At 34.0% G+C, this 10688-nt stretch overlaps 1 protein-coding gene across 1 annotated transcript; it reads left to right on the top strand.

The window, feature by feature from the left end:
* The first annotated feature begins 2516 nt into the window (after positions 1–2516).
* Positions 2517–4615, top strand: LOC120089370 (protochlorophyllide reductase). The gene is made up of 4 exons (XM_039046814.1): positions 2517–2767; positions 2872–3394; positions 3734–4092; positions 4208–4615. Exons 1-4 carry the CDS (start codon positions 2612–2614, stop codon positions 4361–4363), a joined length of 1194 nt encoding a protein of 397 aa, XP_038902742.1. The 5' UTR covers positions 2517–2611; the 3' UTR covers positions 4364–4615.
* The last annotated feature ends 6073 nt before the right edge of the window (positions 4616–10688 follow it).

Here is a 10688-nt window from a genome sequence, read left to right as displayed (position 1 = left end):
AATATTATGAAATGTAATTACACTACACCACCTAACCATTTGACCCTTTTCCTGTTTTTCTAAACCTTTAATTATGACCCACCATTAGGCATTAATCATCAGTTGGTTTCATTGTAAACGCCGTTTTGATTTTAACCGTGCGCCATGGAGAATTATTTAATATGATTACCACACTCCTATTTTCCTTTTTAGTATTATTGCCATTGGATGCATAAATAACAGCAACAGAAAAAAAAAAAAAAATACAAAATTACTTTATCATGCATCCCATTATTACAAACCTGACCGCCACATTCTTTTCTAACTTTCTCATGTGTGATGAGATCAACCATATGAAAATTAACTTTCTTTCTTTCTTTCTTTCTATCTAGATGAACATATAAATGGTTCAAAAAATTCCTTAGATGTGATGCAAAACTCAATCAATTTTATAAAAGTTAAAAAAGAAAAAGATATAAGGAAAATATATCTTTTAAAAAGTGTTGAAATTACAAGGTAGGCTAAACTCACCCTAGGTAATTATTATGAGACTTAAAACTCATTCTCTTAAAATCTCTTCTACTTCTTTCACATGTCTAACCCATGATGGTTCATATGGATAAATCTAACATCCTCATTCAAAGGCATATGAGAAGTCTATCGGAGCAGTCCGATAAATCATCCATCTTGTGTCATGAAAATGAGATTAAAGATCTAAGCCATCTTGAGCATATTTAGACAAGACAATCGTCTAACTTTATTACATTTGGTTGCGAAAGATAGTAGATGGCCACCCTCGTTTGAATTTATCTCCTTCAATTCCTTCATGGTTTATATTAGTTTTTATAGAACACTAGAAAAACTTGTGGTGGTTCTAAAAGCTACCATGATAAGGTACCTATCAAATTAAATTAGTAGAAGCCTATAATGCTAATTAAGCATAGAGTGGTCTAATGTAACAAGTTTGTCTCAAGGGAGTATGCCAAAAAGTTTAATCGAAGGTTTTAGAAAATAGAAGGATACATGGGCCTCATTGATATTAAACTCAATTACAAATGTTTTGTGATTGGGCTTAATTGTGACCTCTCTATGCTCTATGTTAAGCATGTGAGTGCATCCTAGGGCGTAATATTTTTTCTCTGTTTTTTTAGGGGTCTTCAGTACAATCTTAAGACTTCTCACCTTTTGTGATCCAGTGGTGAAAAAGATTAGATAACATCTTTCCTTTTGAAAGAAAGACTTGTTTCCTAAAGAGGAAGACCTTTATTTATGTTGTCTTAAGGCAAAAACGATGTTTATAACTTCCTCTTCTGAAGCTTCTTTCATAATTGTTGGAAATATATAACAAGAAAGATCAAGCCAAGGAGAAACGGTTGACAATTAACAATTCAACTTTAAAAAAATACTGTGCTCTTGATTTTAGTGACCATTACAGTCCCTTGTTGGTAGAAGCTTGTGCTAAGATTCAACTCCCGAATGGATGTTACAAGTCTCATAATCATTATTGTTTATCGTGCATTAAGAAGTTCTTAGCAAGCTATTTATTAATCTTTACCCAGTTTATGCCATTAAATTTTCTACTTTCTACTGGATATAGACCAATAAATGATTGTGGGAGGATAATTTAATAGGTGATGATTATCTTCCTGTGTATTTTCCTAATCTTATCTTATCACCTTTCTCCACAAAAGATATGTAATCCTAATAGATGAACTTGCTAAAATAAGCTTAGCGAGGTAGAAGATTTGTTCCCCATTTCTATATTGTACTAAAAAAAAAATCCTAATACATGGGACTTAAATATCTTACAAGGGGTTTGGTTAAACCTAAATTCAAGGAATATAATAATTGTTGTTGGCCTCTTGGATCTTTTGGTATTCTTTTCTCTTATGTGAAACTTTTCCTTTCTTATTGTTCCTTTCTCTTCATTCTTCACTAAGTTTCACAAGGGGAGTCAAGTTCTCTCAGTCTGATGCTCTGATGGAGAATTAGTCAAAGTCAAATTTATCCAAAAGATAAAAGTCGTCACAGCAATGTCCTTTTATGATAAGGCAAGTGAGAACATGGATCAAAGTATTCAAAATATGCATCTTTGTTACCAAGATTTGAATCAAGTTGCTTGGGATTTAAGATGACTTCTGCACCCACGCAAGATTTTTAGTAGTGTGATGAAGAAAGTTGTCTTATATTATTTTGGACACCAACAACATATCTTGTGGACAGGATAGTTCTTTTCTATTCTGTGGCATATTTGATTAGGAAAATCTTTCACATGGTTCCAGAGATCTTCCAAAAAAAATGTTTTGAATTTACCCAAAAGCAATCCCAATATGTCAAAACTGGACCATTTGGACCCAACCTTACCAAGTTGGGCCTCCACTTCAATGACCCATAATTATTAGAATAGTCTAGATAGCTGATCTTTATGCAACAAAAAAAACATATCGGGAGAGGATCCAGTGGTGAACCTGATTGGATGAAGAAGGCCAACGTGGCAAGTATAGGAGCCAGAACATTCTATACCTCCAAAACAATCAGATGCTAGTATTTCAGCTCCTTCCATTCCATAATTGCTCTGGCCAGCATTTCAAGTGATCTGAAACTCTCTCAGCGACTCTCCTATTTGCTTCTCATGGCTCTACAAGCAGCCTCTTTTTCTCCCACGACTTCCATCCACAAAGACGTATATCCAGCTGGTACTGTTGTTCTGAACGACACTGGCCTTTCAGGAGTTCCATTTTCTGTACATATCGAAGTTAAATTGAAATCTCTCGTATTGAGAAATAAGGTAATATGCCCATCCATATTCAATTTCCTGGTTTTATTCCCCCCCTCCCCCCTTTTTTAAGATAGTAGAAATGTTTACAATATAAATTATCCATCAACACATAGCAAGGAAGACAACCTGTTGGAACTATTAGAGCCCAGACTGCAACAGTTTCAGAAATCAACCAGGCGCCACGGGAAGGAAACAAAACTTTGAGGGAAGGAAATGTTATAATCACAGGAGCTTCCTCAGGGCTGGGTCTAGCCACGGCCAAGGCTCTAGCTGAAACAGGAAAATGGCACATAATTATGGCATGCAGGAACTTCCTTAAAGCCCAAATGGCAGCAAAATCAGCAGGCATAGCTAAGGAAAGTTTTACTGTTATGCATCTAGACCTTGCCTCGCTTGACAGTGTAAGGCAATTTGTGGATAGCTTCCGCCGGTCGGGTATGCCTCTTGATGTGCTTGTATGCAATGCTGCTGTCTACTTGCCGACTGCAAAAGAGCCAACTTTCACCGCTGAAGGGTTTGAACTCAGTGTTGGGACTAATCACCTTGGTCATTTCCTCCTCACACGGCTGCTGCTCGATTACATAAAGCAATCAGATTATCCGTCCAAGCGTGTAATAATTGTAGGCTCCATCACAGGTACTAATTGAGAGCATTCAACATGACATTTATATAGACTACTAGACCAAGAAGATGAATGACTTTCTAGGTTCTTACAAAAGTGTTTTAAAGCACTTAGGGTTTGGGGTAAGAAGTGGAATTGTGAATACTAGGGAGTTATGAATTCTGAGCATACCTTAAGGAGTTAATAAAACATAAAATTGATTTTTTTTAGCCGTGTAGCCCACGAACTCCTTGGACCAAATATGGAGTGAAGTTCACAACATCACTCCCTCCAATACCAACTCCTTGGGCCAAGCACTCACTTAGAAAGTCATTCAAAACAATCAGTATCACAAACTATAAGTTTGATTCCAGGTAACACAAACACGTTGGCTGGGAATGTGCCCCCAAAAGCAAACTTGGGAGATCTGAGAGGCCTAGCAAGTGGTTTGAATGGTGTGAACAGCTCAACCATGATAGATGGAGGAGAGTTTGATGGAGCAAAGGCCTACAAGGATAGCAAAGTATGCAACATGCTCACCATGCAAGAGCTCCACAGGAGATATCATGAAGAAACGGGAATAACTTTTGCTTCTCTCTATCCTGGTTGCATTGCCACAACAGGGTTGTTTAGAGAGCATATTCCCCTGTTCAGACTTTTATTTCCACCCTTCCAGAAGTACATCACCAAGGGCTATGTGTCTGAAGAAGAAGCTGGGAAAAGACTTGCACAGGTCAGTTATGTCCTGAGAAACTGTAGTACTGATAAACAAATCGAGTCAAGTAGTTAAATGTGTAGTTATTAAGTCGAGGGCAATTGACAGACTATGGGATGAATCTCTGACTCAGGTTGTAAGTGACTCAAGCCTGGAACAATCAGGTGTATATTGGAGCTGGAACAAGAACTCATCCTCATTCCAAAACCAGCTATCCAAAGAAGCCAGTGATATAGAAAAGGCCCGCAAGTTGTGGGAGATAAGTGAGAAGCTTGTTGGATTGGCTTAAATGCCCCAATCAACAGCACTGTTGGCTACTATAGAGAAAAAGTTGATCTCAAGTATATAAGCTAGAATATGGCATACATGCTTGAGTAATCCTGAAATATTTGTTTGTAAAAATGCAAAGACATCCATAGTTAAGGACTCCTGAAATTTTGTTTGCCAAAGAATAATGAAATTGTTATTAGTGAAAGACAGTACATATATGTGTGCGCGCGCACCTTGAAAGAGTAATGAATTCAACACTCTACCATGCAAATATTTAGTTGTTGGAATACAAAGTTACCTCAATATGCGCCCGGAAGGTAAGAATCCGAGATGTTTGAAAATACCCTAAAATGTTTGGGTTAAACCATTGGATGAAAATTAAACAAACTCTTTATGGTCTTACAAAGCATGGCCTTGGGTGAAACCTCCCCAAAGATTCATGTAAGTTATATAAACTCAAAAGTTTGTCAAATGGCCCACTAGAATGTGTTTAAGAACGCATTTGAAAGCAATGTTTTCACGAGTATTTTCTCTAATAGACTGGTGGGGGGAAAAAACAACAATCAAGCTTGCAGAGTTCTCGAGGGTCTTTGATTCTTTCGCTCTTCTTTACAAATCATACATGCTTTAACTACTTTTTTCAAGATTACTTCAGCGATACGTTTCTTTAGTACCTCCTTCTGATTCTCTTAAGAACCATGCTGCAAGTTGAAATTTGTAGAATCCCCAAAAATCACCAACATCTGAAAGTAGAGGTTAAAAATGGAAGTAGTAGCAGGGTTTCGGCTTAGGTTAAGGAATAGGGTTTTCCTTGTTTGGGATGGGAAGAAACACCATGAGTGATGATGATATGTGAAGCATAGAGGGAGATGGATTACAGAACGAAGCAGTTGAGGAAGACGATGGATTTGAGCTTTCAGAAGGAATAGTTGTAAGCAAAAACCGAAACTCTATTTGTGGCGCGAGAGGTTTTTTAAACTTGATGTCGTGAAAGTGGGCTGTTTATTATTTCTCAAATGCGGCCCGTAAAAACTAATGGACTTTATACCCATTTAACTTGAGGCCGGAATGCAATTGAAGCCCATTGGGATTTTTTTCCCAAAAATTGTGTCAAATGTCTAAAATCTAAATCGAGGAGGTGTTTTGGAAAATGTCAATTTTTTATTTTTTTTTTCTCAAACATATCTAAAATTTTAAAAATGGGGTGTAGTGGTTGGTACAGGTGGTTGGGTGCCTTCACTATTTTTTTTTTTTTTTTTGATGGGTTAAGATCCTATTTCCATAAGTTTTTTTTTCAAAAAAAATAAAAAATTAGGAAAGATGTTTTGAGTTGTTTGGGGCGTTGAATTGAGATAAAATGTCTGGAGTTCATATCATAGAATTCATATGTGGGTGCAGAGTTATTTGGTCTGAGTTCATATGTCTAAGAGTTGAGTTCATAGGTCTTAACTATCTGCAGTTTTTTTAACTTTAAATAATTTGTTTTTATGATTACTATTTTTGTTTTGAAACTTTTTTATATAATAACTCTACCCATCTTTGTTTGAATAAAATATGGATTGCAGTTTTTTTTTAAGCTTTTCTTTCTTTCTTTTTTTCTTTCTTGGATAATAAATATTTCTTGAAGAAATATGGTTAAATGAAATAATTAACTAAAAAGAAATTAAAACTTTTGATTTCTAATTTTTTTTCCATGAATTTCATTATCATTTTCTTCTTCTTCCTATTGTTGTTCTATATCTTTTACTTTGTCATGATTTTTTTTAATTGAATCTCTCCCATCATCTTAGTAGTCAATGAAATACCACCACATTTCTTCAATAATTTCACTTACAATTCCTCCAAATTTGAAGGATTCGAGAATAAATCTTCAATTTTCACTAATTCTGACTAGAAAATATTTCAGGAAAATAATATTCATTTTATGGGTTTTTCTTGTTATATAATACATACTTTTCAACTAGATACATATTTTTCGTCTAAACATTATTAACACTCATTTGATATGTGAATTCAATTAATTAAAATATCATTTATAATTTTTACGTATTAATATTGTATTTAATATAGACAAAATACTATTATTTATATAATCAACAATCCTACTGCTGCCACATGCTAGAGACGACGCGGAGCGACCGACGTCCTCAAAAAGGAATGATTTTAAAAGAAAATAAAAAAAAAGTTACCACCAACATTTTTACCGTGTGATTGGGCACCAAATAAAATAAATAATTTTTAATCAAGAAACAATAAAATGGTCTGCAAAAACTAGAGTTGACTTCGAGAATTATGGAGAAGGTGTTAGCACCCCACAACACCCGTTTAAAAAACGGTGGTCAAATTTTAAATCTTAAATCAAAGATTATTGTTTGAAGAAAAACATTTGAAAAAAAATTAAAACAAATGTTTTATTTTAGCCCTCATTACTCCAATATTTGAAATAATGATCCCATAAAATAAGTAGATAGATTCTATTGGTTAGGCTATACTAGAATTAAGGAAAAAATTGTTCACCTAGAAAATGTGAGAAATTATTACAATTTCTCAAATTTTCCTAATGTTACGTCCAGCGTTATTAGAAAGACAGATCTGAGAACTTCCAAGGCCAAGAAAGAAGATCCTAAGCCAAACGTACGAAGAAGCAAGCAGAGGCCCCCGTTCGAAGATTCCACCATAGAAATTTTTTTAAGAGAATTAAAAACAAGTTATTAGAGGAAAATTGATTGGGAAATCTTTTGAAATAGTAGATTAATTTTTAAATGTTCAAAAACACCTAAAAAGTGTAATTTAAAGAAAAAATTTTAAATGACTTAAAAAGATTTTAGGAAAAGATATAAAAACTTTTAGAGATCTTAATTAGAAATATTTTAAAATTTTGAGAAATTTTGATTAGAAATCAAATAAGATTTAATGTAGATATTATATAAGCAAAACATAATGAAAGATGCATCATAAAAAATTAAGTAAATAAGAAAAAGCACTTCAAAATGTTAATAAAAAATATTGGAGGTCGATCTCGGACTCCCAAAGAAACGACTCCCCATCTCAAGAATTCTAGAAATTCGGACTCCTAAATTTTCTAGATTTCGTCGCTAGCTATTTCTGGTATTATGTAATTTCGAAAATTCTGGGAGGATGCTTAACTAGTTGTGTGTGTGTGAAAAGAGGATAAAAGAGGATTGGAGTTATTGGAAGAGGGAAAAAAAAGGGTTCGGGAGAAATATGGGTATTTAAACCCCCAAAATTTTACTCCATTGGCATTTTTCTTCTATTGGTTTTTATTTCAAATTTCACAATTTAACTGTTGAGTTGTATGTCATAAAACTCGCAGTTTGTAGAGTTAAACATTTTCTATTATCAATAAAGATGTTTTTCAACATTTCTTCAATAAAATTGTTATTGAATTTGTAAATTGCACTTGTAAAGACTAGATCCAATAAACTAAGATTCATGACTCTTATATGAATACTTGAACTTTATGTGGAGACATAAAAGTAGATCAGGTTCGAGTAAATAGTCAAAATGATCTATAGTATACGAATAGGGTTGGGTGCCTTATTCTGGTAACACTATCGGATGCGACTCACTCTGTAGTTGTTACAATTTGTTGTAAGGTGGTACAAACGAAGTAATCCTGATTTATTGATATGAGAAGTGGGAGTGTCCTACGCAATGAGTTTGCGTAATATTGGACCAAGAAATAAATCACTCTTACTTTATAACGTTGTTTACTATTTAAGACTGACTATTTCGCTTAGATGACCTAGGTAACTCGATCTTAATCCTGAGCTAACTATGAACTCTTATTTATTCGGGATTATCCTTAGATTTGCATAGGTGAGGGTTGGCTCAACAGTGCCGACTCGATAAACATCCCATTTTAAGGGTAAGACCGGGTAGATAGTTGAGGACATAAGGAGCAAGATGGAATTCACACCTACCCGATTTAGGGATAGAAGGAAGGTTGTTCTCTTAAGTTTTGAATCCAGATCTTGAACAAGGGGGCCCACCCTCTCATTAGCTCGAGAAGGATCCGGTTTAGTGATTGGATCACAAACTAATTGTTCATTAGAGGATCAGTGGAACTTAAGGAGCAAGAGGTAATTTTGGGATAAAACAGTATTTGACCCAACCATTATTACGAACTACCTGTAAAGGGTCGACTTACTGATTATGGTTAAATCAAGTGGACACAAATATATCTATAGTGAGGAGAGTGCAACTATTGAGCTATAGTGGTGTAACTTGATAATTAACAAATATTGATTAATTCGGTTTAAAGAATTTTAGCCAATTAATCTCAAATCGTTGAAGCTCATGATCTGTAGGTCCATAAGGTCCCTCTACTAGCTTGTAAAATATGAACACCTTGAATTAGTAAATTAAATGAATTTGTATTGATATCAATTAGAAATGTTCACATTGAATTTCAATTTGAAATGTTCAAATTGAATTTAGGGTTTGAATTTGAATAGTTCAAATTCCAATTAGAGTTTGTATAATTATATTTGATATAATTAATTAACGTTTAATTTATCGAAATTAAACGAAATTAAGAGAGTTTATAATATTTAAATATTAATTACATGAATAGGATTCATGTTAAAAATTAGGTGTGATATTTAATATTTGATATTAAATTACTATTTATTTAATTAAATTTGTTTAATTAGTTAAGAATCAAAATTAATTTTCATTTTTATTTCAATTTCAGAAATTGAAATATTGGTTTTGATTTTAATTAATTTTGAATTAATTAAAATTAAAGATTGAAAATGAAAATTGGAATTTTGAACTTGGTAGAGGAGTTGTTTCTCCTAAATTAACACACCTTGCCCAATGATTCCATGCATTTTGAAGTGACATCAACTAGTCTCTTGAGTTCCTGCATGAAAGGGAATGATAAAACTCTTCAATTTGGAGATGAAAGAGAGGAAACTGCTGAAAACTAGTTTATGCAGAAAACTGTTTTTCCCTCTCTTCAAACTCACACCAAAACCTTCACAAGTTTAGCCCAATTGTGAGTTTCACCAATCAAATTGAAGGCTGAGAATAGTAGAGAAGATCTCATTGTGGTCATGACTTCAATTGGAGAAGGTTGTAGCTCAAATTCTTGTTTGAAGATGATCTTCAAAGGTATGTGTTGAAACCTTCTTAATACCCTATGAACATGCTTATTTTGATGTCAAAATTAAGGAATTAGAATACTTAATGATCCTGTTTTCTTCTGCTGAATGTTTTTGTAAACCAACAATTAGTATCAGAGCATCATTTAAGCATTCAATTCGAGTTAAGTTTGGCTTGGTGGGTGTTTTTTATAAGTTGTATGAAAATGGTGAACCGATATGGTTTTTCTGAGTTTTGGCATTGAATTCTTTTCAATTATATTGTAATTCTTGTAATTGGCTCTTGATTGATGGGCCTTGTGATTAAGTGTCTGTAATTCGATTGGAGTCATTTGAGTTCAAATTAGGATGTAATTGAAGAAAGAAATGAAAAAGGTTGAGTAGTAGAACTGGATTTTCAGCCACTGCCAGATACTCGATGCACGATGCTATACTCGATGCTCGATGGCATACTTGATGCTCATGCTTGATGGCATACTCGTTGCACGATGCCATACTCGATGGTACTCGATGATATTTACTTGATGGTATTTAGTAAAATACTCGATGCTCGATGGTATTTGATGGCAAACTCAATGCTTAATGGCATACTTGATGCTCATGCTCGATGGCATACTCGATGCATGATGCCATACTCGATGGTACTCGATGATATTTACTTGATGCTTGATGGTATTCGATGTCATACTCAATGCACGATAGCATACTTGATGCTCATACTCGATAACATACTCGATGCTTGATGGCATGCTCGATGGTACTTGATGTTTGATGGTACTCAATAGTTTTTTGCCCAGTTCAGCCCAATTTTAAGCATTGGAGTCTGGTTTGAGATGTTCGGGTCCGGCTCAAGGTGGTTCGAGTGGTCTAGAAGTGTTTTGTAGCCAGTTTTGGTTATTATTGTAATAATCAGACCTTTGTTTGCTTGAGAATGCCAAAACTAAACCATATCAGTTTGTGCTTAATCATTTATGCATGTGATGTATGTTATAATTAAATAAATCTTGTATGTACATATAGTATGCCATGTAGATTTAAAATCCCACTATAGGAAGCATGTTACATGCATTAAAAGTATGTTATAAGATGCTATAATATATAATATGCATGTTTAGGGTATCAATTGTTTGAATATAAGTGTTATATTAAATCATGAGATATTTGATGCATGTTATGGATGCAAAAGCATGTCTAAAGTTTTATAAGTAGTTATAA

The sequence above is a fragment of the Benincasa hispida genome, chromosome 10 (assembly GCF_009727055.1).
Source record: "Benincasa hispida cultivar B227 chromosome 10, ASM972705v1, whole genome shotgun sequence".
NCBI classification, from domain to species: domain Eukaryota; kingdom Viridiplantae; phylum Streptophyta; class Magnoliopsida; order Cucurbitales; family Cucurbitaceae; genus Benincasa; species Benincasa hispida.
This window is presented reverse-complemented; position numbering and strand designations above follow the sequence as displayed.